Genomic DNA, 27,805 nt, shown 5'->3' with positions numbered 1-27,805 from the left:
CACGCTGCCGAGATGGCAGCATGAAGCTCCCGCCTCCCTGCTACCCGGATCCCCGCCGCCCGCCGCTGTTCCCCAGGGCCATCTTCCCCATTGTGGTGGGCCCCTACAACCCTAGGGCCACTGGGCAACTGCCCATTAAGCCCAATGGGAAAGACGGCCCTGTGCGCAGTAGAGTCTGAGCATTCTAGCGCACTAGATGGTGGACGGATGCTGCTCCTGGCAGAGAGGAAGGGGCCCGGCCGGATGATAATGTAGAGGGGCCCCCTCTTCTCTTATAGTGCCCCTGGTTCTAGCTTGCTATTTTGCACCACATCAACTGGCACAACATAAATTACCACCAGGAAAATCTGTGGTTACTCCGGGGTTAACGTTTTGGTGAATTGTGTGAAGTGGTCAGTATTTGCTGGCGCTCCGGCTCATTACTGCATTGTAAATAGACCTCAGTGTCATATACATGAAACCTTCCCTTTTATGACATTGTAATTAGTAGAAGGGACAATCTAAATCATGTACAATAACACCAATGACCTTGATTAGTAGAGTGCATAGTGCTTACATTTATGAATGTTAATAGATTCATCATTTGCATTGAATTCCCACTGTCTATGGACTTTAATTTCCAACATTTCATTCACCACAGATCTGCTACAGCTTTATTAGCTTGCATGAATTTGGGGTTTAACTTTTGTTGCTGAGGGGGTTGGTGTAGATTGCATATGTTAAGCCAAACTGTAGGTAGCTGATACTGGAGTGCTTGCTATTATTTGGGTTATTTTCAGATTTTGATGCATGAACTCACTGCAAATGACATAAAAGGGAAGAGGTGCCTAGATGGTTACCTCTACTCGCTGAGTCGCTGGTACAGATGCCTTTCAACAAATGTCAGAATTTGGGTAAAAAACAGGTCTACATAAAAGAGGTGGCTTTTTTGATCTTATATCGAGGCATGAAAATGGCCTTTATTTTATCACCGGCAAGAACTGCTTCCGCTGGTGGTATGACTTATGTAATACCCCCAGAGTGGATTCTCAGGGTTTACAGGGGTTAACATGCACATCGGGTGTTAACCCCCTGGCATCTTCTTGTACTTACACAGCACAAGACTGCAGTGTGCTGTGTAGGAGGACTTTAGGACCCAACGTGTGGAGAGAGAGAGTGTGCTGAGACAGGAAGTCAGTGTTGTGAGAGAGGACCGTGTGGCTGGTCTGAGGAGAGAGTACCAGACAGTGCTGTGAGCTGTATTTGGAGCTTGGCTGGGACTAAGGATGGCCATCGGTGCAGTCGCAATTGATGGTGATTTTGAACCCAGACATCGATAATCAGAAACTATGTGATGGATAACCATCGATAGTTTTAGCGATCTATGGTTATCCATTATATTTGACTGAATGGCCCAAGGATGTGGGGGCGGGGCTTTTGGGTGTCGGGGGTGGAGCTAAGCTCCGTGTCCAAACACATAAAAAAAGGAACATCGGTTCTCCTTTGCCATCGATGTAGGGAAACCATCTGTGTGTGTATTGTGCAATGTTTAAGTGTGTGTGTTCTGTGTGTTTGTTGTTTTTGGGTGTGTATTGTACTGGGAGTGGTGTGTTATATGTATCTGTGCAGTGTGTGAGGTGTGCTACATATATATGTGTGTGTAGTGTGCTGTGTGTATCTGTGCAGTGTTTAAGTGTGTTTGTGTGTGTTGTTTTTGGGTGTGTGTTGTAGTGGGTGTGTGTTGTACTGGGAGTGGTGTGTTCAGGCCATGCGACAGGGGGGTCAAAGGGGATAGCTGACCCAGGCCCGACCATTTGAGGGTCTCCAGAGCTATCCCCCCCCCCCCAGCCGCCCAACAGCTTATATCCCCGCAGCATATTGCAGCCTGCTGCCGTCCAGCAGGCGTCAACTCAACCAGCTCAGCTGCCGAGCGCTCTCCCCCCCCCTCGGAGCCTGAGGGACGTGAGCGGAGTTACACGGAGCTTAATGAGGGCATGGCTACGCAGGGTTCAATGGGGCGGAGCTGCATGGGGCTCAATGGGGGCGGAGCTACAGGGCACTCACACAGTTGCACGTGCTGCTGCTGGCTGAACAGGAACCAGGAAGAGAGGCTGCTGCAGTTCCAGAAACTTCCAGGCAGGGACACCCAGCCAGTAAGGCTGCACCCTGCTGGTGTTTTCTGAGGTAAGTGTACTGTAAGTGGTGTGTGCATATATGTGGAGTGGGTTACGGTCAGGGTTTGGGGGAGGTAAGGGTTAGGTTGCAGCATACCACCGTTGGCACTAGTGAGGAGAGTCAGGATTAGGCTACGGGGGGGGAAGGGTTAAGGAGCATGTTAGTGTAATAGAGCGCAGGCCGGGGCATGAGGGAGTGCGTAAGTATGAGAGCAAGAGCTGTGTGGTGAGGGAGCGCATCAATGTGATAGAGCGCAGGCCATGGGGTGAGGGAGTGCCGGCAGGGTGAGTTAGTACGTCAGTGTGATAGAGCGCAGCCTGCAGGGTGAGGGAGCATGTCAATTGATATAGTACAGACTGCAGGGTGAGGGAGAGCATCAGTGTGATAGAATGCAGGGTGAGGGAGTGCGCCAGTTTGCTAAAGCGAAAATCATGGGGTGAGGGAGTGCGTTAGTGTGATATAACAAAGGCCGCAGGGTGAGGGAGCACATCAGTTTGATAGAGTGCAGGCCACAGGCTGAGGGAGTGCATCAGTGTGATAGAACCCAGGCCATGGGCGAGGGAGTGCGTCAGTCAATGTGCTAAAGTGCAGACCGTGGGGTGAGGGAGGGCATCAATTTGATAGAGCACACCACTCAGTAATGGGCATGCGCTTGCAGTTTATGTCCCAGCAAAGGGGGGGGGGGGGGTAATAGTGTTTGAGGGGGACCTGAGAGATATCAATGTATGGGGCCCCAAAATTTCTGTTGCCGGCCCTGTGTGTGTTATGTGTTGTGTGTATCTGTGCAATGTTTAAGTGTGTGTGTTCTGTGTGTGTTGTTTTTGGGTGTTTTGTAGTGTATGTGGGCATGTGTTGTACTGCTTGGGGTGTGTTATGTGTGTGTGGTGTGTTGTGTTGTGTGTATCTGTCCAATGTGTGTGTGAGGTGTGCTACGTATATATGTGTGTGTGTGTGTGTGTGTGTGTATTGTGCTGTGGGTTTCTGTGTGTTCTGTGTGTGTTGTACTGTTTTGGGGTGTGATGTGGGTGTGTGTTGTACTGCATGCGATGTGTTATGTATGTGTGTTGTGTTGTGTGTATCTGTCCAATGTGTAAGTGTGTAAGGTGCGCTACGTATATATGTGTGTGTGTTGTGCATGCGCATGCTCTGTTCCTGGACTTCCCTGGTGATATATGATTGCCATCACCTGTGCTGAAACACCTTTCTTATCTATTACTTAGCTCCCCACAGGTGATGGCAATCATACAATACCAGGGAAGCCCAGGAACATGGAGAGGGTCAGGTAGGCAAGTATGGTGTGATGTGTGGTATATGTATATCCCCAATTATTCCTAATTGTTTATTTTTTTTTATTCTAAGATTCTTGCGTGTGGGCGCTAAGGAACGGTTGTGTACCTGTACACATCCATCCCAGCCCTGCACATGGGTTCCTATGGCAGGGGGTGTTTGGCAGGGCTGTGTTAACCTGCTCACTGTGCTCCGAACACAGGCAGCCAAGTGACCAGGTTTGAATCTGGCCCTCTGTTTTGGGGCAGTGAGGTATGCACTGACACCCGCAGCCCCAGACCGCCACGCATCGCCGGCTACCGCATAGATAATTATCGCATATGCACTAACATATGCAATAATTATTGCAAAGGACATCTCTTGCGTTAAGAGCTGCACTTTGCGTTGTGGCGGCACTAATGCTGATGCTGCGGGGCGGGCTCTCCTCCTCCTCCCTGTACCCAGAAGATGATGTACCGTGCAGGGAGGAGGAGGTCACTTGTCACTGTGAGGGGGGGGGGGGGGGTCGGCGGGGGTCCGTGCGGGTCGGCACTGGGTCGCGTTAAGAAGCCCATAGGCGTGCGGGTTTCCCTGCATATCAAAATGTGGTAAAAACCCTGATAACTGGGTTTTTACTGCATTTTTGCGTTACAGCATCCTGCCCTATAGCTTGTTACATGCTAGTAATGCATTATTGCGTGGGCTGGCGACAATTGCTCTAAGGGTCTAATATGACATGGATGGCTAATGTGAGAATTCGCAGTGGACCATAAGGAGAAAGTTGCCGTTGAGCCAAAAAGAAAAACTATCCGTGTACATTTCCAAATGAATTGTGAATTGATAACTAACTGCCATCGAGCCGCCCTCGTGCATGCACAATGCTGATGATTCCATGCACAGCCATTCGATAATCACTCAATTTGCAAATTCTCTAATTAGTGATCAAGAGAACCGAGGGCTGATTAAGCTAGAGGTGCCATAAACTGCTGAAGGAATCCGAGATACCTGCACTTTAAGTTGTGTTTGTTAAGGGGGCTATGATGCTTCAGCAATAGCCAATTAGGGAGCAGGGGAGGAGTTCCTGCAGTTAGGAATAGCCAGAGGGTCAGGTGATCTGCCTCTCTGGCTCGAATTTCCCCACCCTCCCTCCCTATTTTTCTATCTTTCTTGGCGGCGGTAAAGAACGGTCCTTGTTCAAATGCTGATATTAGGATAGTGGGGTGCGCTCTCCCCTCAATGATACGCCACGAGCCCATGCCCCTTGGACAGGGGATGGGCTGCACCATCCGCACGGGTGGGTTGCGTGGGAGAGTTGAACACCAACGTTGTGTGAATGGTGTGATGTCATCTTACCCTTCTTTTCTCTATGACCGTTCTTTAGGGCCGCCACCCTCTTTTATAAGATCAATATATATATAAATAGTTGTCAATAATAAATTTGACATTCATATTGAAACGCCAGCACTTGTGTCTGTCTCTTTATTTTAGTGTTAAGATAGATAAGTTTAGATAAGTTATTAAAGTGTCGGGGCATAAGGATTTCTGATGGCAAGTTTATAGCTGAATTAGCCCTTAATTCACCCATTAAGAGACCCTCCTCCAGAAATCCTGCGCTTGCCCCTGCAGTGGATTCAGAGAAATGGATTTAGCCTAATTCTAAAAATCCCATTACTGTATATCTTTACAGGATAAAGGAAACACAATGGTAATGTTATCTAAGTGCATGATTCCAAGCTGATTAGAAATGTCTATAAATAGTATCACACATTTACTGTTCAAAGCACAAGCAGTACATACTGTATATACCAGGGGTGACTTGTACAGTAATAGGATGAGGTTTTTAGTAAGATTCTGAAATAGCCCAAAATCGCACTTTTTTGAAATCACAATTTTTCAAAAAATAAATCGCAAATGTCATGGAATGCAAATTACGGTGTGAAAAATGCAATATCATGCGATTTAGTGCAGTTTTTTGCTCTTGAAAAGTGTGCATTTTAGTCAGTAAAATGTGTGAATTAATGCACATGTGCGCATACACGGTACAATTATTGTATACAATTTGGACTAGATCGCATCGCATCGCATAGGTTGTACAATGCAATGAGATGCAATGAGATGTAGTACAAGAAATATGTGCAGCACATAGTTTTTGAGCTGTGCGATGAGATGTGTGATGGGAGCGCGCACCTTATGGAGCCCAGCGAGAAGGTAGACGCCGCCCCACTGAACAAACACCCCCCCCCCCCCCATCCCAGACCCCTATGCACAGCTGCGAACGCATACAGGGAGTAAATCGTTCACAACTGGATAATTTTTCCCTTGCCCACAGCATGGAGTGAGCCAGGACAGTAAATGCCATGGGGAGAAAGCATTTTTTCCATGACTATGCCCCCAAATGGCCACTGTCAATAAAACAGTGGGTGGCGTGTGAGCATAGGCATTCAGAGCCTGTGTGCGGTGCTCTGATCACCGGATGGGCTGCGAAATCGCACCCCGTCCGAAGGCGTCTGAATCGTCAGGATGCGCTGGTTTGATTGAATCTCTATTTGTATGATGATATTGGTTATATTCCTACACAAACAGGCATCTGCTGTAACAGTAGATCTCCTACATGCAGCGGCGTAGCCCCCTGCCGCCCATTCAAACCCCCCCAATCCCCCGCAGCCTTACCTTTCGCTCTGGTCCCGGCGGCTCCGTTCTTCTGCTGAGGACCACCACAAAATGGCCGCCCCCATACAGCAGACAGTTTCAGAGAACTGTGTGCTATATGGGGGCGGCCATTTTGTGGTGGTCCTCAGCAGAAGAACGGAGCCGCCGGGACCAGCAAAATAGGTAAGCCTGCGGGGGATTGGGGGGAGGTGTAACTATAGCACCGCAGCCCCCGGCGCCCCCATATGTACAGCGCCCCCCCCCTGCAGTGGCGGGGGCTGCGGTGCTATAGTTACGCCAGTGCCTACATGAACAGTGAATACCCATTGAAGACTGTGTGCCCAGGGAGTGTCCGTTTCTTCAGAGGTCACGGTTGCAGTGGAACCACCATATACTGTAGGTAAGCTGTATTTGGAATAGAATGGGAACAGTGAACTGTGCCTACCACAGCAGTAGCGCAGCAAAGCAACTGGCCCCAAGCAGCTACACTAATTGGGGGTTTCTGTGCTCAGCATTCACCATTGACACCAAGACGTGAAAAACGCATGTGGACTTTTTTATGTGTAGACCTTTTTAGTGTTGACCTTTTTCTTGTGTCAACCTTTTGTCACTGTCAACCTTTTTACTGTCCACCTATTGACTGTCTGCCTAGACCCTGCCTGTGAGCTAATCCACACCCGCCATTGACGTGGGTACATTGCAGGAGTAGGTGTCATAAGCAGAAACCAGAAGTGGTGCAGTCCTAATTACCCCACAGAATGCCGTAATGATTAACTCAGAGCGTGATATGATTAAGATGAAACGGCCTTTATACCATCCGATAGCTCTGGTACTGGGCGGGTTTATTAATAGTGATTGATGATTAGAATATGGTCTGTCCACTACTTTCAGTCATTTTGACAGCAAAAATGAATCTTACTTGAATCGCTGATTGATCCGCCCACTACTATGCATCAAATAAATGACTCCCGTATATATTCCTACAGACCTCAATTAGATTGCATCAATATGCAAATCTCTAGGCTACAGATTAGTGCAGAGAGTGTTTACCCGCCGGCTACCGCATTCTTACTAATTACATATGCACTACCATATGCGATTAGTAACGCAAGGGACAGATCTTGCAATACGAGATGTCCATTGTGATGCTGCTCCCTGGGCTTCCGGGTCTGAGACACCACCGTTCACAATCGAAGTCTTTGCAAAAGTCCAAAAAAACAAAAAACTAAAACAAAATCACGAAAAACTCATGTCAACCTTTCCATGTGTCGGTCATTGACACACCGACCTAATGCTTGTGTTGACCTTTTGATCATATGTATGTCGACTGTATGGTATCAACATACCGACTGTTGGCCTAGACATAGTCTGTTAGTCATCCGGGTACCCAAGCATGTCACGGTGATATTGGTGACATGCTATAACCATACCGTACATGAAAGCAAAAGGTGATTTTTGGGTTTTAAACTGCACATGAGAGACCTTATTTTAAAATACACACTCACTTTAAAAACTCCATTGATTTTATTGAATCATTCACTCATCACAAATAAAGTTGCTTTGGGGCCCCTCTGGGATTAGGGGCCCGGAAGCTTAAGCTTGATTAGTTTCATAGTAGACCTGCCCCTGGTCTTGTTTCCAACCAGAATGAACAGAAACAGGTTTTATGGAAGTCAACTGTAACTTTTACGATGTTGCTATCATAATAAAGTCATTGTGAAATTGCGAATAGGATATTATCATGACTACTCTATGAAAACTAAATGGCAATTAACCTGTGATGAAAGGTTATGACACTGCCTTTGTTTGCCAACATTAAATATATCAACCATGGCTACATTTGTGTAGCTGACATTTGTCCTGGCAATTTCTGGACACAAATGCTTATGTGCGGCTAAGTCGAAAGTGATTGCAAGTCTAGAACTACACAATGAACTGAGTTAACTGAGATGTAAAATTGTTTTCCAAGTCATTGTCAATGTCAGAGGCTGAACTGTAGATATAGCAGAGCCTGTGACAGCTATGGGAGACGGGCGATACCCACCTGCATTCATTAGGGAGGAAACACTTTGTTGCTAGGGATACCAGCAACTGCACGGTGTGCCCCTGCAATGCTTTACAAAGGTAGCATAAAATCCCCAATATTTTATATTTTAAGACTGTCAAAAGCTAATAAAGTAGTTTCTAAGCATGGTGAGTCAGGAGGGCTGAATCGGTATGGCAAATGGAGAGTGGTAGGGGTTAGAGGTGCCTAATTGAGTGTCCACTTAGAAGATGAGTGCATGAAGAGTGGGTGGTGGTAGACAGAGAAATGAGAACTGGCCAAGAGACTATAGCGGCGCTGGTCCACTGAGTGTATATTAGGGATGTACGGTAGGCTTTCTTGGCGAGAAAAATAATATTATAGTAAGATGGGACAAAACTGTGTAGCAGGTATTTAGCACTGGGGCAAGTGTTCATGTATTGGATCATACCTGCACCGGAGCATGTTCTGTATGTTGCACTCTGCGATTGACAGCCTATTTGCACTTGTTGGGGTTTGATCCCCTGCCAGTGGAGTAAATAGATATATGTAGGCCCCATAGCAAAAGTTCTTGGTACTTGTGTATTATAGCGGCGCCCATCGCATCGCATACCATAAGGCATGCGATGGTATGCGATGCGACGCGATATCGCGCAATATTGTACAATGTCATACAATTTTAAAATTGTATGACATTGTGTATGGAATACAATGCCATACAATGCGATGCGATGCGATTAAAAATTGTATAAGCACCCTAATGGGTGCTTACAATGTGAAATGCACCCCCACGCCACCATAAAATGAAATGCATTGTGAAATGAAATGCAAAGTGAAATGCATCCCCACGCCATAAACGTGAACCCGAAGCGTGGCGAGCGCAGGTACGCGTCCTTCGACCTTTTCATACCCCCACTTTCCACGTCGGCGTGGAGGTGAGAATAGAAAGTGTGGCGAGCCCAGCGAGCCACCGAGCCCGAAGCGTGGCGAGCCCCGCGAGGGGACGCCGATACCTTCACAGGTATCGGCGTCCCCTCGCGGGCTTCACAGGTATCCGCGTCCCCTCGCGGGGCTTGCTGTGCTCGCCACACTTTCTATTCTCAACTCCACGCCGACGTGTATAGTGGGGGTATGAAAAGGTCGGAGGACGCGTACCGCCGCCCCTCGCGTGCTCGCTCACGTTTATAGTGGGGGGGGTGGCGTGGGGGTGCATTTCACATTGTAAGAACCCATTTGGGTGCTTAAAAGCACCCTTTAGTGTGCTTTTACAATGTTTCATCGCATAGGGGGCAAAAATCGCGTCGCATGCCATCGGGTGCATGGCATGCGATGCGATAAAAACATCGCACAATGTACATCGGGGGGGGGGGGGGGGGCGCCGCTATAATACACAAGTACCAAGTTCTTTAAAGGCCCCTTTTTACCAACCAATGGTTAAAAATGTATCTCAGCTCTGGGCCCCATAGCAGCTGCACCCTCAGCGCCTATGGTAGTTATGCCCTTGTCCCCTTTGAGGATGTGCCATGGCTTGAGTTGCCTCCTCTAGGGCTGCTTTGATAGTAATGCAACATCAGGGAACAACGGGGCAGAAAAAGGGCATTGGAATGATTCTTATGATGCACAGATGATGGCAGACACATGGGGGGTTATTCTGGCTGATTCGGAAGGCTGCGAATTCGCAGCCTTGCGAGGACACCAAACCCCGCCTTGCGAATGGTGGTCTGACTGCAACCCATTCACAAGGGCGATTCCCTCGCAGGGCCTGCGAATGGATGTTATACAGTAACATCTATTCGCAGTCTAGTGGGATCCACCCACATCATTTGATGGTCGGCTCTCAAGTCCCTTACATATGCATGGATGCTCGGGGGCAAGTGGGCGGGCAGCTGACATCCAGTGATGTCAGCAGGCCAATCCCCGCACCCGTGTCATCTGGGCATTTGCATGAGAGCGCCAAGCGTTCTCATGGGATCGCCCATGAAATGCTAGGTGGTATTATATGTAAATGCCCCGACCCGCCGGACCACACCCCTCCACGCCCCCCCCGCCCACACACTTGGGTGCGTGCTCCTGGTGAACACACTGTTTGCCATGGCCGCACACACCCTGCATACGCACATGTGCAGAAAACATCGATCCCCGTGCAATGAATGATCCAGAATAACTCCCATGGACATTTATGTTTGCACATTGGTTTTGGAGCAATTCCGATGGTATCTATCAGTAAACCTGACACAAACACTGCAATACTGCGTATTGATTTATCTCATTTTGTTTTAGGATATAGAGGGTGACATTTAATAGGATGCGCAAATTTTTTTTGCCATATTTTCAAAAAAACAGCCGTTTTTGCACTTTTTCCGAAATTGCATCCAGATGTTTTTCCATTATAAAGTATACAAATTGCATATTTAATTAGATGCGAAATCGGGAAATCGTTACTAAAAATCGCAAAAAAGAAAGACCAGGTTCTGATATGTGAATTTGACAGAACCATGCACTGTTAAAATATGTGTAAAAGTAAATTATTATTTTTTTTTAAACAGCGTTGGTTTCCCCCCTCCTGAGCATAACAAGCCCCAGGACAAATCACGGGACAAACTGAGTAGGGTCCCCTGGCTCAAGGGCCGGTCCTTGTTCCCAAAATATGGGGGACAAAATAAGTAGGGGTCCCCCATATTTTAAGAACCAGCACCGGGCCCAACCAGCCAGCAGGGTAATGCCACAGCCGGGGGGGAGACTTTTTATACGAGTCCCCCCGGCCAAAGCATTCACCCCCTGACCGGTCAGCATGGGCAGGGGTCCTGAGGAAGTTGGGAACCCAATAAGAAGGTGTCCCCCCCTCCAGAACTTACCTGACCATGTTGAAGCCAGTGTCTGTCCCCGATGCCTCTGGGTGGTGGGCATCGGGCTGATAAATTGTGTAAAATGAGAAAAAATGATTGGGTATAGCTGTGGAACTATGAGTCCCAGCAAGCCTGCACCACATGCAGGGACTTGGAGAACCACAAGTCGCAGCATGCGGGGCAATAATGGGCCCGCTGGGACTTGCAGTTCCATAGTAGTCCAAATAGTTAAATAAATACACACAAACACACTGATAGTATAACTTTATAGAACACGGAGTCCATTCATTCAATACTCACTTATGTTGCCACGAAGCATTGGTCCCCTTCTCCAGTAATAGCCATTTGGGGTACCTGTGGATACAAAACATACTCACCGGACGTCTTCGGTGGTTCTCCGGGAACCCTGCTCCTCTGTAGCCACGCTCCGGTGTTCTGTTGACTTCTGGGGCTCTGCCCTCTGACAGGGACTTAGGCCCTCCCACCAGCCAATCATGGTCCAGCATCGGGATTTCCCGTACTCATGTCGACCTTTGGACTGTCGAACTTCCCATTGTCGACCTAATGTTTGTGTCGACCTTCCAACCCTGTTGATCTAAGCCATGTCGACCTATTTCAAGTGTCGACGTAAGCCCTGTTGACCTTCAATGTTCAACCCAATGTATGTCAACCTTCATTGAGTCAACCCTGTGACCCATACCATATATGCATTACTTTCTTACTCGCACACATCTCTAGATTTGCACACTAGACGTGGGTGTGTGTTCACAGCTATGACCTACTATGAGTAATGCATATACACAATTCTCGCCAAATTCTGTCCTTTCTCCATGGGGTAAATGCCAGTGCTGATGATAGAGATAATGGCTATAGCTATGGGGGCGGTGCGATCGCATATATATGACTACGACACAAATTCTTGTAAGTCTGCTATTTTGCAATATTATTTTATTATGACTTTGTGGAAATTGTAATAGCCTCCAAGTGTGCGGGATGCCGCCCAAACCCGGACATTTTTTAAAAGCGCAATCATTTACAGGGCATGGTTTTCCCTTGTAAATGATTGCCCTTTTAAAAAAACCTCTGACTTTGGCTGGCATCCCGCAATCGGAGGCTTTTACATCTGTATACCTCCCAACTGTTCCGCTTTTCGCTGGAACATCCCATTTTTGGGGGGATGTTCATGCGTTCTGCCCAGGACTGGCAGTGTCCCGCAAGTGGGGGGGGGGGGGGTGCAGTTGGGAGCCCCCCATGTCATCAGTGTCTAATCTGCAGCCTCAGAGGCTGGGGACATAGCCAGAGAGCCGCTAGCCTTGCCTCCACAGTGGCGAAAACAGGGGCATGGCCTCGTGGGAATAGAACATGCCCATGTGATGCTAGGCCACGCCCCTAAAAGAAATCGGGCGTGTGCAAGGTGTCCCTCTTCCCACCGCTCTGATGTTGGGAGCATCTGGCTGAAGGTGTATAACTGTATCCTTAGATAAACTTAGCACAGCACTTAAGGCGTCTTATAATTGAAAGTAACATCCACAGGTTTTTCCTAGTTTACTTGCTGCTATCTAGGGAAGATTACCCAGCCCTTTACCAGACAAATAATCTCAAACAGAAAGGCTGGTAAATATGTATATAATCTAAATATTATACATATAATACATACACACTGATGAGTATATTAATACAATAAAACAATTAACATCCTACTAATTTTTTTGATAATAAATATCTATATATTTATATTATAGATATTAAGAGGATTACAGTACAGAGGAGGTAAGAGGTCCGGGCAACACAGCTCTGTGCTGCCCAGACACAGGTGAGGGGAGAGGGGGGTTGGTGCGGATCGTGGTGGTGGGTCATGGTAGAAGACCATAGGCTTCTATGGGGCATCTCCAGGTTTCGCTGGCGATGCCCCCCATCGCGGTAACCCGGCGGGTGTTTTTACCGCATTTTTCCTTTAGGGAATCTCCCTCAAGATCCTGAATTGACTCAGAAGCTGTAATAGGGGAGCAGTCTTATGGTATATGGATACCTGGCTTGGTGGCTGCTGTATATGATCCAAAGTGAGCATAATACAAGCAGGGTGGAGGGGGACAGAGCATAATACAAGCAGGGTAGGAAGGCAGAGCATAATACAAGCAGAGTGGGGGAGGGGCGAGCATAATACAATCATTGTGGAGAAAAAAATACAATAGAATAGAAGGGAGAGCATTACATCAGGAAGGAATACTGGGGTGTAAGGTAGTCCTTTTCTCCAAGGCCACGCCCCTTGCAGTGTGACCACACTTTCTTTTGGGCACAGGCAAATGTTTTCTTTCTAAAATGTCTATGGGATGAAGCAAACTTTTTTATACAGTTCACACTGGGAGCCAAACTGTCTAGAAATGGCCTTAATTCCATATATGTTTACAATACTACACCAGGGATTAAAGTGTGTGGCAGAGGGGGTGGGTTGGAGCTAGTTCCACCCACACCACAGCCCTGCAAAATAATTGCACCACTACCCATGACAGGCAGGCAGCATTAGTATCACTGACGAGCTGCAGATGCCTCCCCCTTCCTCAGCTCCAGGCATCTCCAGGCTCTCCTCCACCAGCTGTGGCTCCAGGCAGCTCTAGGCTCTCCTCCACCAGCTGTGGCTCCAGGCAGCTCCAGGCTCTCCTCCACCAGCTGTGGCTCCAGGCGGCTCCAGGCTCTCCTCCACCAGCTGTGGCTCCAGGCTCTCCTCCACCAGCTGTGTCTCCAGGCGGCTCCAGGCTCTCCTCCACCAGCTGTGTCTCCAGGCATCTCCAGGCTCTCCTCCACCAGCTGTGGCTCCAGGCAACTCCAGGCTCTCCTCCACCAGCTGTGGCTCCAGGCGGCTCCAGGCTCTTCTCCACCAGCTGTGTCTGTTGGGCGGCCTCCGTTTCCTCCTCAGGTCTCAGTGTCTTCTTTTTAATGGGGGTAAATGGGTTCCACCTCCTCCCTAGGACCGCTTTAAATCCTGTATTACACTATTATGTGCATTCTCTTACTTTCTTTGTTATTACTCATTCTTGCACTGCTTGGCTCATACCATCCGTTCTGACTACCGCCAAGTTTCTGATCCATCTGGTTGGTTGCATCTCCACATCTAGTTCTTCTTGATCATCGCAGACCTTGGTGCACGAACAGCTGAGACCTAGCTGCCCACTGAGCTTAGATCATCTGCAAAACTGTGCTGGAACTGTGTAGCTTGTAATTATACCATGCAAGGGACACATATTTCCTTCCACACTGGCTGCAAACATAAATGCATATTTATAACCCATGCACCTTAAATGCCAATGAAGTAGAATTGTGTTGGCACGACAACAGACTCTTTAAAATGTGTTTTTCTTTGCATAAGAATTTAATTAAATGTGCTTTGAATTATTGGCCACTAAAAAATGTAAACACCTTACTGATTACCGAACATTTCATAACCCGTATTCATGCCTTTGGAAAACACAGATGTGCCAGACTGAATATTTCTCTCTGCGTGTAATCCCAGGGTCCCATGATTAATCTTGGCTGTGCACGCATTTTGTTGTGGAGAGCGAGAGATATATTAGTTACTAGCTGCGGTATACACAGCGGAATATCCAAGAAGAATATTCTTATGGCGCCATAATTCAACAAAAATGATATATTTGGAATGTTTCGTATGCAGAAAATATAGGTACTGCGTACAGACATTTGGGACCTTCGTTCGGATGGCAGTGTGCCTTTGCACTGGGGCGATGTCTGCGCATGCACAGACGCATTTCTGCGCATGTGCAGATGCTTGGTGCGTGCGCCCACGGCGAACAAACTGTTCACTGGGTGTACGCACCCAACCCAACCACCCAACCCCCCATGGGAACGCCCAGCGTTTCATGAGCATTCCCATGAGAAATCTGGGCGTTCCTTTGGTTTTTGACCAGTGTCATGGGCGCCGGGGGCGGGCAGCTTACATCACCAGTTGTCAGCTGCCCGCCCTTTTTCCTTAAACATGTGCACGCTCTGAGCAATCTTAGATATGCGTGCACGTTCCACATCATTCGATGGTCTGCGACCATCAAATGATGTGGGTGTTCCCCTGCACCCAGCGAATGCATGTTTATATAAAACATCCATTTGCAGCCAGTGCGTGTGAACACACCCTGTGATTATTAATGAATAATGCCACTGTATAGGTCATTGGTACGACCTCATCTAGAGTACTGTGTTCAGTTCTGGAGGCCATATCTCCAGAAGGATATAAATACATTAGAGACTGTACAAAGAAGGGCAACTAAAATGGTGCATGGCCTACATCACAAAACGTACCAGGAAAGACTAAAATATCTTAACATGTATAGTTTACAGCAGAGAAGGGAAAGGGGGGACATGACAGAAACTTCTAAATATATCAAGGGTTTTAACAAGGTACCATAACTCCCAACTTTCAGGACGCTGGAGTCGGGACATAGTTGATGCGCGCCGCGGGTGTTCGGGGGCGTGGCCTATACTCGCTGCTATCCCGAGAGGCCACGCCTCCATTTTGACGCTATGGGGGCATGACCCAGAGGCTCTGTGAGCCTCTAGCCATGCCCCCAGACCCCGGGCTGTGGGAATAGACGCTGTGTGCATGCGAACAGCGTTTATTCCCCGCTGCTTAGCAGCCGACAGGGGGGACTCCTAACAGTCCCCCCTTACCGCGGGACACTGCCGGCCGCGGGTGGGACAGCGGGACAGGCCCTAATAATCTGGACTGTCCCGCTAAAATCGGGACTGTTGGGAGGTATGAGGTACAGGTGGGAGACAATCTTCACAGGAAGAGGAGCAGTACAACACAAGGACATGCACAGAATCTAGAGGGAGGAAGATTCAGGGGAAATTTGAGGAAGAATTATTTCACAGAAAGAGTAGTGGATAAGTGGAATAGCCTCCCATCAGAGGTGGTAGAGGCAAATACAGTAGTACAATTTAAACATGCTTGGGATAGGCATATTGATATCCTTACAAAGAAATAAGGATCAAATATGGTTTGAGGTAACATGTTTAAAAAAGGGGCAGACTAGATGGGCCAAGTGGTTCTGATCTGCGGTCAAATTCTATGTTTCTATGTTTAATGGGCGGTGGCCAGGCCACCATTGACAAGGCGGGGCTTGGTTGACTCGCAAGGATGCGACTTTGCATCCGAACGAATCAACCAGAATATCCCCCTTAGTTTGTGCATCACAGTTATGTTATTTATTTACTATGTGCATAATACAATTGTTTGCTGGACACGTAAATACCTATCGGCTGAAGCATTGTGAGCGCTGTTACTTCCAGAATGTTAAGTATTATGGGCAGGGCGGTTATCTGAAATTGTGAGGCCCGGGATTAAAAAAATAGGCAGGGCCTCATCCCCCTTCTCCAACTCACAGGGGGACAGATGTATCAAGCTTCACAAAGTGATAAAATGGAAAGTGATAAACAGCCAGCCAATCAGTTCCTATCTGCCATATTACAGGCTGGGTTAAAAAAATGACAGGTAGGAGCTGATTGGATGGTTGTTTATCACTCTCCACTTTTTCACTTTTTAAAGCTTGATACATCTGGCCCAGGGTGTCCGGAGGCTTATGCGCATGCACAGACGCAAAACATTGCTCCCCCCGTGCGCATGCGTAAGGGAGCAATCAAACCAAAATAAGACCCTATATGTGCAGGCTTTGTTCAGTTATGGTAATACCACAGTTATTGGATCCAAACGTACAAAATATTCTATATTCTATATTCTATAGCTCTATCATGCTGCTCTATTGTGCCGCATGAATAGTGCATCGTTAGATACACCATATACAGCCACAATCTAGCGCACATATAGTTAAATGACCATATAGTCGCAAAAAAACCAGCTACATGTCATATACTCTATAAGGGATGTCATTTTCACCCGAAGGATGGCGTCCTGGTGGTCAGAATACCGATGTCAGACTCCCGACATCCCGACTACCAGAATTCCCAAATGTCAGCATGCCGGGAAGGTTACGGTTAGGCTGCGCAGGGGGATATGGTTAGGCTGCAGAGGGTTGGGGTTAGGGTTAGAGTAGTGCAGGAAGTCGGGATGCCAGGGTCAGTATTCTAATCGCTGACATCGTCACTGCTGTATCTAACCTATATATAATATATCCCGTGGTACCTTATTACAGATCCATCATACTGCTAATATACCCATAATACCCTTATGTAGTCTAAGGGTGTGTTATACATCCCAACACCATCACCAGCAAAGAACTAAACTACCAGAAACATTTAAGGGGTGAAATTTAATAGGATGAGAGATTCAGAAAGTGAGAGATTTGGTAAGAAATCTCCAGTTTTTTTAAAGCGGCAATCATTTACACTGCAAAATGAAACTGGTTTTGCAGTGTAAATGATGGCCGCTTTAAAAAACCTGGAGATTTCTTACCAAATCTCTCACTTTCTGAATCTCTCATCCTATTAACTTTCCCCCAAGATATAGTTAGGTTGACTATACCCTTAGGGGAAAATTTTCTCCCACAGGTGCTAGGTCCTCTATTCTATTGCTATCCATGACATTGGTTATAGATATGTAACTTATGCTATTTTTATACCGGACCCCAAAATATCACATTTAGGTATGAAAGAAATATTTTCACATTTCTTTTAATTGGCTATTTGCTTATAATATAATTCCAAAATTAATAATATGTGATCTTCTGAATTTATATTATTTAGAGCTATTGCCCCACCTGTTTCTAACAAGTGCAGACCACTTCTATATTTAACATCCCGAAATTTGGGGTGTGGTTCAATAGATCTACAGTAAAAAGATAGAGGTCAATAGGTTGACCCCAAATGGTGAACATGCAAAAGGTCGGCAGGGTCAAAAGGTCAACACAGTATAGGTATACAGTAGCAAAAGATCAAGCGGTAACAAGGTCACCTGGTTCAAAAGGTCAAAATAAAAAAAACCTCATGTCAGATAATCATGAACAAATCCATGTGTGTTGACAATTGTCATGTCGACCTTTTGAACCTGTTGACCTTTTGAACCTATCAACATTCAGCACTGTCTTTTACCTGTTGACCTTTTGACCAGTGGCGTAACTATCTTTTTTGCGCCCCCCCGCCGCATATTTTTTTGCCGCCCCCTCTCCCACTCCCCCTCCCCTCGGCGCCCCCCCATGCCCATACCTGCCCAGCCGCAGCCGCATCTCCGGTCACAGTCCCGTCTCTCTCGGCGCGCCGGATCCTGCTGCTATAATGAAAAGGGACTCTTAGAAAATGGCTGCCCCCATACTGCAGACAGAAAACTGTCTGCAGTATGGCGGCAGCCATTTTCTAAGTGTCCCTTTTCATTATAGAAGCAGGAGCCAGCGCTGGGAGAGACAGGAGGACTGTGCCGGCACGCAGGCAGGTACCAGCAGACAGCGGCGGGTAACTATAGCCCCGCAGACCCCCGGCGCCCAAACTTTCTCTGCGCCTCCCCGCCACCGCGGGGGCTGCGGAGCTATAGTTACGCCAGTGCTTTTGACCTTGTCTGCTTTTTGAATGCCGCCCATCTTTTTACTGTAGCATCTATCAGCTGGAGACCAGTACTTGCAGGCACAGACTAGACGCAATGTCTGACCTTGCCGTGGCCACAAACATTTAGGGGCCAGATGTGTCAACCTTCAAAAAGTGATAAAACAGGCAGTGATAACCAACCAGCCAATCAGCTCCTACCTGCCATGTCACAGGCTGGGTTTGAAAAATGACAGATAGGAGCTGATTGGCTGGTGGTTTATCACTCTCCATTGTATCACTTTTGAAGCTTGACACATCTGGCCCTGAGTGGCCTCACAATATGTTCACTATAACCACATTGCCACACCGCTTTACATGTGGTAATAATATATCACGTGGAGTGATACCACGTGTTTAATATGATGACATTTGACTGTTTGTTTTGTACTCGTATGTTATATTTTGTGTCCCTTACATAAACTTTATAATGTGACATTTGCAAAGGTACAAGGTACTGTAGGATGCACATTAGACACAACAGAACCTCTAGCAGGGAATCCATTTGTTCAGCGTAATGTGCTGTAGGGTCATCTTGGTTTACGCCACATCCATTGACTTAAAAGTCTGTACAAGAGCGAATCTCTTCTCACTTGAGATAAGAAATGTATTAATATTTATAAACTAAGCAACTGTACAGTACTGCAACCTCTATTAAATGTTCCTGCATGATATTTTATAGAGTGGGGGTTACACAGTAGTTATTATCTTACAGAAATAAAGAGGCCTTTATACCTAGATACCATCATTCTACCACTCACTGCTGTGTCACCATCGTGTTGGGAAGTTGAAGAGTTAAAAAGGGAATCTCTATAACAAGCTGCACATCAGGGCTTCCATAAGCCTCCCCGGCTCAGCAGATCTCTATGGAATGCCTACTCTATACACTGCTTTTATTTTAACCCATTTACTCCCATTAAGTGCAAGGGAGAACACTGACAGGGACGCATTTTACCTTCTTTCTACAGTTTCCCATGTTTCACCTCTAAAACCCATTAGCTGACTGTAAGAACACAAGGGAATATGGAGGGCGGGATGTGATTTTCAGCATCAAAATTGATAGCAATATCACTGCAAGGAGGTTAATAGCAAAATCAGCCACGGAAACAGAACAATTGAACAAAAGGATCATAGTGGCATTCCGTGCTAACACATTTAATTGAATTTTTCATTTAATTGATCGCTACTCAAGGAGAGAGAGAGATGGAGAGAGAGAGAGGGATGGAGAGAGGGAGGGAGAGAGGGGGGAGAGAGATAGAGGGAGAGAGAGAGAGAGGGATAGAGGGGGAGAGAGGGGAGAGAGAGGGACAGAGAGAGAGAGGGATAGAGGGGGAGAGAGAGAGAGAGGGATGGAGAGAGGGAGGGAGAGAGGGGGGAGAAAGATAGAGGGAGAGAGAGAGAGGGATAGAGGGGGGAGAGAGATAGAGGGAGAGAGAGGGATAGAGGGGGGAGAGAGAGATATGGGGAGAGAGAGGGAGAGATATGGGGAGAGAGAGGGAGAGGGAGATAGAAAGAGAGAGAGAGAGATATGGTTTTGTTGCTATTATAATTTTGTTTTTGGGTCAGACTATGGTACTGGCCAGGGTAGATTTGTAATGGATTATCTAATCTATCTATCTATCTATCTATCTATCTATCTATCTATCTATCTATCTACAGTATATATCTGTCTGTCTATTTATAGAATATGTGTTTATCTATCTATCTGTCAAGCCCTCTTCTATCTATCTATCTATCTATCTATCTCTCTATCTGTCTATCTATCTATCTATCTATCTATCTATCTATCTGTCAAGCCCTCTTCTTTCTATCTATCTATCTGTCAAGCCCTCTTCTATCTATCTATCTATCTATCTATCTATCTATCTATCTATCTATCTATCTGTCAAGCTATCTACAGTTTATATATCTATCTATTTGTCAAGCCCTCTTCTATCTATCTATCGATCTACATTATAAATCTGTCTGTCTATTTATAGAATATGTGTCTATCTATCTGTCAAGCCCTCTTCTATCTATTTATCTATCTATCTACAGTCTGTTATCCTTATACTAATAGTTTGTTATCCTGAAGAAAAGACCTTTGGGTCTTGAAACGTCGATTTGACAGAATAAAAGAACACTTTTTTTTCACCTACTAAGTCCACTGAGTGCCGCTTGACGTACTCCTAATTGGGGAACCCCGCAGTGTGTATATGTGTGTGTGTACATATATATATATATATATATATATATATATATATATATATATATATATATATATATATAGTAAATGATTTGCATGTAGCATGTAGTGGAACAGTTAATAGATACTGTATTTACATCAGTAAGTAGGTGTAGGCATCTTTCTAGACTGATGAATATTAGATTGTACATAATTATATAGCTATATCATCATTGGTTCTCCTCTCTTCCCTTCCTTCAAACATGTTTCTTCCACCTTGAAAGCCCATCTGTGCCAGAGCTCACGATCTCCCAGTATGTAGGTGGGCGATATGACCTCAGTTTTGATAACAGTTGCCATCCCTTGTGGGTTTTCCCTGACTGAACAGCTCATGTTTGACAGTTGTGGAGCTGTTGAAGAAATAGAGGAATTCTCCAGGGTGCTGAATCAGGCAGCCAGTGGCTGGGCACTAATGAGCAGCTCCTGACAAAGGAGGAGTGGAGCTCTCAGCATCCAGCATCAAGCCATTGGTCCTGGCTTTGAGCCTGCAATGAATTATAGATGGGGAGGGGTTGGGATGCAGATTTGGCATCAGGAGTAGGCTCACATACACACACACGGCTAGGCAACCTTAGAAGCAGAGTTGCTCTGCTTGGCTTACTAGGAGAGATGCAGTAGGATAAGGCACATTGTTCTTTACAGTTTACTGCTTCAGCATTTATTTCCACCCCTCTGCATTTGCTTTGCAGACTTAGAACCTTTCCACTTCATTTCAGCCCTCCAACAATTCAGGAAGATGAAAGGATTTGTGATAGAGTGTGCAATTGCTGGCATGGTTCTGCTGTGTGTCAGTATTTCTGCCACTGCTGGGAGAGCTGCCCTCACCGGACATTTCTTGGTGGACTTACCCCAAGCGGGAGAAGAAGAAGCTAAGAAACTTGCAGAAGAATATGGCTTTGAAGGAGCCAGAAAGGTAATATCTGCATAACATCCTATATAGCAGTGTGTGTCCTGTGCAGCCCAAATCTCTGTTTATTTTGCAAAATACATTTAATAATATACTGAATTATGCTATCTCTGACCATATCGCACAATTGGGTTCCACAATTTCACAATAATGGCCAGTTTTACTAAATATTGTAAAGAACGGGAAAAGAGTATTCTGTATCTCTTACTCAGGATTAAAGATGTACATTATAATTGGGGTTATGTAAAGCACACACATGGTACAGTATAATATATAGGCTGTTAAATTTTCTATATAATACTAAAAGTATTGTGTGTGAAAGATACCTGTACAGTGGATCATCTAGTTACCTAATAACCCCTGGTTGGTGGGAGGGAAATGATACAGTGAAAGGTGATGGAAATGATATCATGGAGTGTAATACACTGGATCGTAATAACATATTGTGGAAAAAGCAGAATATTATAGCAGCAATTACAGTGAGGAGGGCTAAATTGTACACACTGTAATGGTAGGACAGGTTTCTACAGTACAGTACAGCAGCATCTGGCTAATTAGACACATTCCTGCATTAGCATAAGCAATTTGCCTGAGTGTTGGAATCTACACAATGTGCAGTAATACAGGGCACCTTCCTGGCAAAGGGAATAAGGTGGCGTAGGCCAGCTCCAGGTTACAGTGCTAATGTACAGTACTCATTAGGCAATGTCCACGTGTATTGTGAGCATCACATGTAAGCAGTAACTTGAACACTGGAGCTGCTGTATGTATCCAATGGGGCTATAGCTGACACCTATATTGGAAACTGAACCTAGCAGAACCAGGCGTATCTAAATACCGAGTTATTTGCAGCTTAATTGGGTTTATTTTGGAGAGATACAGGCCAAAAAAATCAGCCTGGCAGCTATTACTGGACTACAACTCCCATCACGATCGAGCACAATTGAATGGGAGTTGTAGTTCTGTTTCCCCACAGTGCATCATCTGCTAATAAATCTCCTTTTTTTATTTATTGACAGCACAGTTTATCAGGCATTTTAGCCTGATCTCTACTAAGCCACATTCATTTATATTCTGAATAAAGCTTGGGGTATATGTTTGCTGTTGGACAGAGATGTTTATTTGTATATACTTCTCCTTCATGCCAGCGTTTAAGTATTTGAGGGTGCCAGGGCTGATCATTGGCAGCAGATGTAATCGGGAGTCACAATTTGAGCAGTGTTGGTGGGAAACTAGACCACACATTACATTTGTGTTGTTGCCAAACAGGCTTATATCATCTAAAAGGAAACAAGCAATAGCATGCTGGGTTATGTAGTTCAACAGCAGCTGGAGGTACGTTATTGTCCACCACTGAGATAGTACATAGGTACTATCTACTATCTAGATGCGTTAGTATTCTGACAACCCATAACGAAGTCAACACTATAGTAAGTGGAAATGTATCTGACATAGAGGGGGAAATTTACTAAAGGAAATTTGTTAAAAAAAATAGGTGTATTTGTATTTACAAATACACTTATTTTTGACATTTACTATCCCGAAAATACGGCAATTCGTATTCGTATTGATAGCACATCGTATTCGTATACGGCACCTATTTTTTTACAAATTTCCTTTAGTAAATTTCCCCCAGAGTCTCTCTGATAGTTAGAACATTTAAAGATATGACTGATGAAGAATGATAGGCATAATTAATAAAAATATGTTAAGTATAAACTTGGTGCAAATGAGCATATAACAAATTGCAATCAAGATTATTATTTTTACTTTGCCTTTGCAGTCATTTACCTTTTAAACACTGATCTATTAACCCTTTGAGGGCCAACATCTCTGTGAGAGATGTTCAAAATACCCGCTAAAAATGCCGCCGTCGCTCCCATTTGTTATATAAATTCAAATAAAAAATATCATGTAAAAAAAAAAAAAGATGACATTTCCTATATAAGGTAAACATTACAGGTCATTATGATGAATAAAAATGTTTGCTTGGCAATTTTCACACCTGTTTTGACAAACTCACTTGGCACTCAAAGGGTTAAGGTACACGTACTGTTATTGCATTTCTTGAGATTGCAGATAGCAGGTACAGTATGGTTTGATGTACAATACCCGGCTATACAGTATTCACAAGTGACCTGTCCATTTGCAGAAGCAACCATAACTGAGCCAATAGAAAAACTGTTCGAGATCAGATGTTAGTTTTTTTTGTTACAGTCATGTTAATTGCAATTTTTAAAGTCAACAAATTGAAAAATAAGTACGTGTTTAAAGCTCACTAAGAACTATATCATTTAGACTTAAGTCTTTGGTAATTAGCATAATTGTATAATATACTATATACAGCACTTACTTGAATAATGTACAAGTTCTATAAAATGTGATTGAGTATCACTGGTTGACATTGGAGATTTAGGGTAAATCATTAAGGATTAAGATGTCAGCTCTTACCAGCCCTGAGACTAAAATTACTGTACCAATATTTTGGTTCAAAGCATCCATCTAAAATCCCAACCGTCAGTCCAAATCCCATTTCAACTAACACTTTTATACTTTTCCCTCTTTTGTTCTCAATAGTCAACTAAGATGAATCTTTAAAGAGGATTTTCCTTCTTTCAATAACCGTCCACCATATCTCAGTGAAGCGAAACACAGCTCTTTGTAAAAAAATTATTTTGAGTTCAATATATCCTATTTTTACCGTGCCACTAAATCTCCTACTGGCCATGTGCCAAGTAGCGGCGCTTGTCCAGTGAATGTGAGTGCCAAGTGAATTTGTCAAAATTGGTGTGAAAATTTCCAAGCAAACCATGACCTGTAATGTTACCTTTATATAGGAAATTTCTTTACATAACATTTTTTAATTGAATTTATAAAACAAATGTGAGAGACCCTGGGATTTTAGCGCGTATTTGCAGATCATTTGGCACTGAAAGGGTTAAGAATGACCAAATTGGAACACGTTTTAAAAACAGAGGGCTAGATTCTCTAAGATTCAAAAGTGATAAAATGGAGAGTGATAAACAGCCAGCCAATCAGCTCCTACCTGCCATGTTACAGACTGTGTTTGAAAAATGTCAGGCAGGAGCTGATTGGCTGGCTGTTTATCACTCTCGATTTTATCACTTTTGAAGCTTAGAGAATCTGGCCCTAAGTGTCTGGTTTTTATCACCGGCCAATCAGATCCTAACTCTGAAGTTACAGGTTTGGTTTGAAAAATTAAAGGTAGGAGCTGATTGGCCGGTGATAAAAATCATACAATTTATCACTTCACCGAGCTTAATAAATCTTCCCCTGTATGTCCAATAGTCTTAAAATATCTGGATTCCATACATTTTTTTTTTTTTTAATGAAATCATTGAATTGATGTTGTTGATACCTCTATGTACTAAAGGTGTATTCATAGCAGCGATTAGTGCGCTCTAAATGAGGAAAATATGAGCTCTCGGCCCACTATGCTCTGCTTAGGTTAATATTTGTTTACTATAAAGGACTCGGTTAAACAAACCACAATAACAGTGAGACAATGGGGATGTAAATAATAGTCCTGCTGATTTCATCTACCCTTCCTCAGTCTGTGTTGTACATAGTTCACACACATAATAATAGTCAGCTTTATTTATTTAAAACAAAGAAATATGGGACTAAAGGGGCCTACACATGGGGATATTTCCTGAGCGGTCTGAGCGATGCTAGATCGCTCACAATGCTCAGCAAGATCACACGATCACACGATGTGTCAGTGCTGTGTGCTGAGCGATCTGTCCGGGCGCCAGTGTTCTCCAGAGAGAACACCGGCCCTGACCGATTAATATCCAGAATTCTGGATATTAATTTCCGGGAGATAACGATGCACAGGGCACTACACAAGGAGCGATGTAGGGGCATTTTTCGAAGCGATCTAGTGAGATTGCTTAACATTGGTCTTCAACCTGTGGCCCTCCAGATGTTATGAAACTACATGTTCCAACATGCATTGCCACATTTTTTCCTATGAGAGCATGCCAAAACTGTCAGGGCATGCTGGGACATGTAGTTCTACAACATCTGGAGGGCCACAGGTTGAAGACATGTGGCTTAGAAAATGCCATGAACTTGCCTTGTGTTTAGGCCCCAATAGTCACACAGACCCCTGCCACTAAAAATATATATATATATATATATATATATATATATATATATATATATATATTAGTATCATTGACAGTTATTTATATAGCGCACACATATTCCGCAGGGCTTTACAGAGAATATTCGAAAGTTCACATCACTCTCTGCCCCAGTGGAGCTTACACTATTCCCTACCACATGTACACGCACACACAGACATTCTAGGGTTATTTTTGTTGGGAGCCAAATAACCTACTAGTAAATTTTTGGATCGTGGGAGGAAACCGGAGTACCCGGAGTAAACCCGGGCAAGTATGGGGAGAATATACAAACTCCGCACAGTTAGGGCCATGGTGGGAATATATATATAAGCAATAAGAGGTCACTGAGAGGTACCGTAGCTTCTTCAATCACACTGTATGCTTAGATAAATAAGAACAATATCGCTTGCACTCAACATTGTCCCAAATATCAAATATAGTTTTCAATTTTACACTTGATTGTGTAGTTCATACATATTAATCGGAAAAAAAGGGAATCAAAACAAGCATTAGTGTAATACTGCTCGATACAATAAAATCCATGTGAGGGTCTGGAAAGGGTGAAATAGTCCAGAGGTCAGATTTTACAAATGCTGTTTTAGGTATCTAAAGTGTGAGGTAAAGCTTAGACTGTATTCTTACTTGCATCTATGGGCAGAGAGAGCTGTGCCTGGTTAGGGGACTCGCAGTGAGCACTGTGAATTCGCAAGTTGAAGATGGCGTTATTTTCACAGTGCTCACTGTGGTTTTTTGTTTTTTTTTTCTGGTAAATTCGGCCAGTTTTCATTTCACATTATAAATATAGGGAATGTGATCTACTTACTAAAAATATGTGAATTAAATGGTTTCAAAAGTCATTTGATGCATTCATATGATACAAAAAGAATGCAAAAAGGTGTGGAAAAACACCCTTTTCACACTATTTTGGTAAAAATAATGTTGATAAAGGGGCCACTAAACCTTAATGCAGTAAAGAGATAGATTCAGAGCTGCATGAAAAGTAGTCGCAATGGTGTCTGCTTTCCGTGTTCAGAATTAAATATGGATTTTTGCCTGTATTCAGAGTCATCTATGTGATTGCACCACTCCCAGCTACAGTATCTGATGATGAAAGCAGCCATTATCATCAACACATATAGGCACCTACTGTATCAGCTTTTAGACGCATTTCCCCAAATCAGTTCCCTACCAGCACCCCTAGAGGTGTGTTTGTCTTACGAAGCATGTGCAGACAGACTCCTGGATCCCTGGAAGTCCCCATACTCCAAAGGACGGAACTCAACAGGATAGCTGTCCTTTGCTGAAATATTCATGCATACTGCGTTATTAAATACCAACACTGGCATATCTATAATAGATGCAGGGTGTACAGTGCCCACACACCACAAACCCTGCACCCATTTAATTATACTTACCTCTCTATCCGTACAGTTATTGCTGAAAAAAAAAAACATTTAAAAAATGGCCGACCGCGGCCATTTTCCAGTGAGTCGCACATGTGTTGTAGAGATGTCACTGGGAACGCGCCCCTGGCTCTGATATAGGCCCGTAGTTTCTTGCTCAGATACTGTAAGTACTATCTTGCCATGCCGCATCCCTTAATGCTGGAAAAGTTTTATTGTTCCTCAGTGAGAAAAACAAAATAGCAACCTAGCAAATATGATACCTTTTAATGGCTAACAAAAATAAATGTTGTTAAAATGCAAGCTTTCGAGACTTCTCAGAAGAGAAGTCTCGAAAGCTTGCATTTTAACAACATTTATTTTTGTTAGCCATTAAAAGGTATCATATTTGCTAGATTGCTATTTTGTTTTTCTCACTGAGGAACAATAAAACTTTTCTTATCAACTGGCTAACACGGTACCAAACTTTTTTCTTTTGACTTAATGCTGGAACAAACTTCATTTATAATGCATCTGTTTGCTGTTCTGGCACACTAGTCCGAGATCTCTTCCTGACAAATCCATAGTGTTTTTTCAAAATAGGTTTTGTTAAACAGCATTATCCAGCAGTCAGTCAAGTATTATATGAGGTATTTTGTGCATTCCTGAC

The 27,805-nt window shown here is 44.6% G+C and overlaps 1 protein-coding gene across 1 annotated transcript in view; it reads left to right on the top strand.

The window, feature by feature from the left end:
• The first annotated feature begins 21,065 nt into the window (after window positions 1-21,065).
• PCSK2 (proprotein convertase subtilisin/kexin type 2) overlaps window positions 21,066-27,805 on the top strand; it is a 148,787-nt gene continuing 142,047 nt past the window's right edge. The window contains exon 1 of the mRNA XM_083175816.1: window positions 21,066-21,608. Coding sequence (XP_083031942.1) covers window positions 21,432-21,608 — 177 coding nt within the window. The 5' untranslated portion in view covers window positions 21,066-21,431. The remainder of the gene's footprint in view (window positions 21,609-27,805) is intronic.

The sequence above is a fragment of the Crinia signifera genome, chromosome 3, assembly GCF_055691185.1.
Source record: "Crinia signifera chromosome 3, ASM5569118v1, whole genome shotgun sequence".
In the NCBI taxonomy this organism is placed as follows: domain Eukaryota; kingdom Metazoa; phylum Chordata; class Amphibia; order Anura; family Myobatrachidae; genus Crinia; species Crinia signifera.
This window is presented reverse-complemented; position numbering and strand designations above follow the sequence as displayed.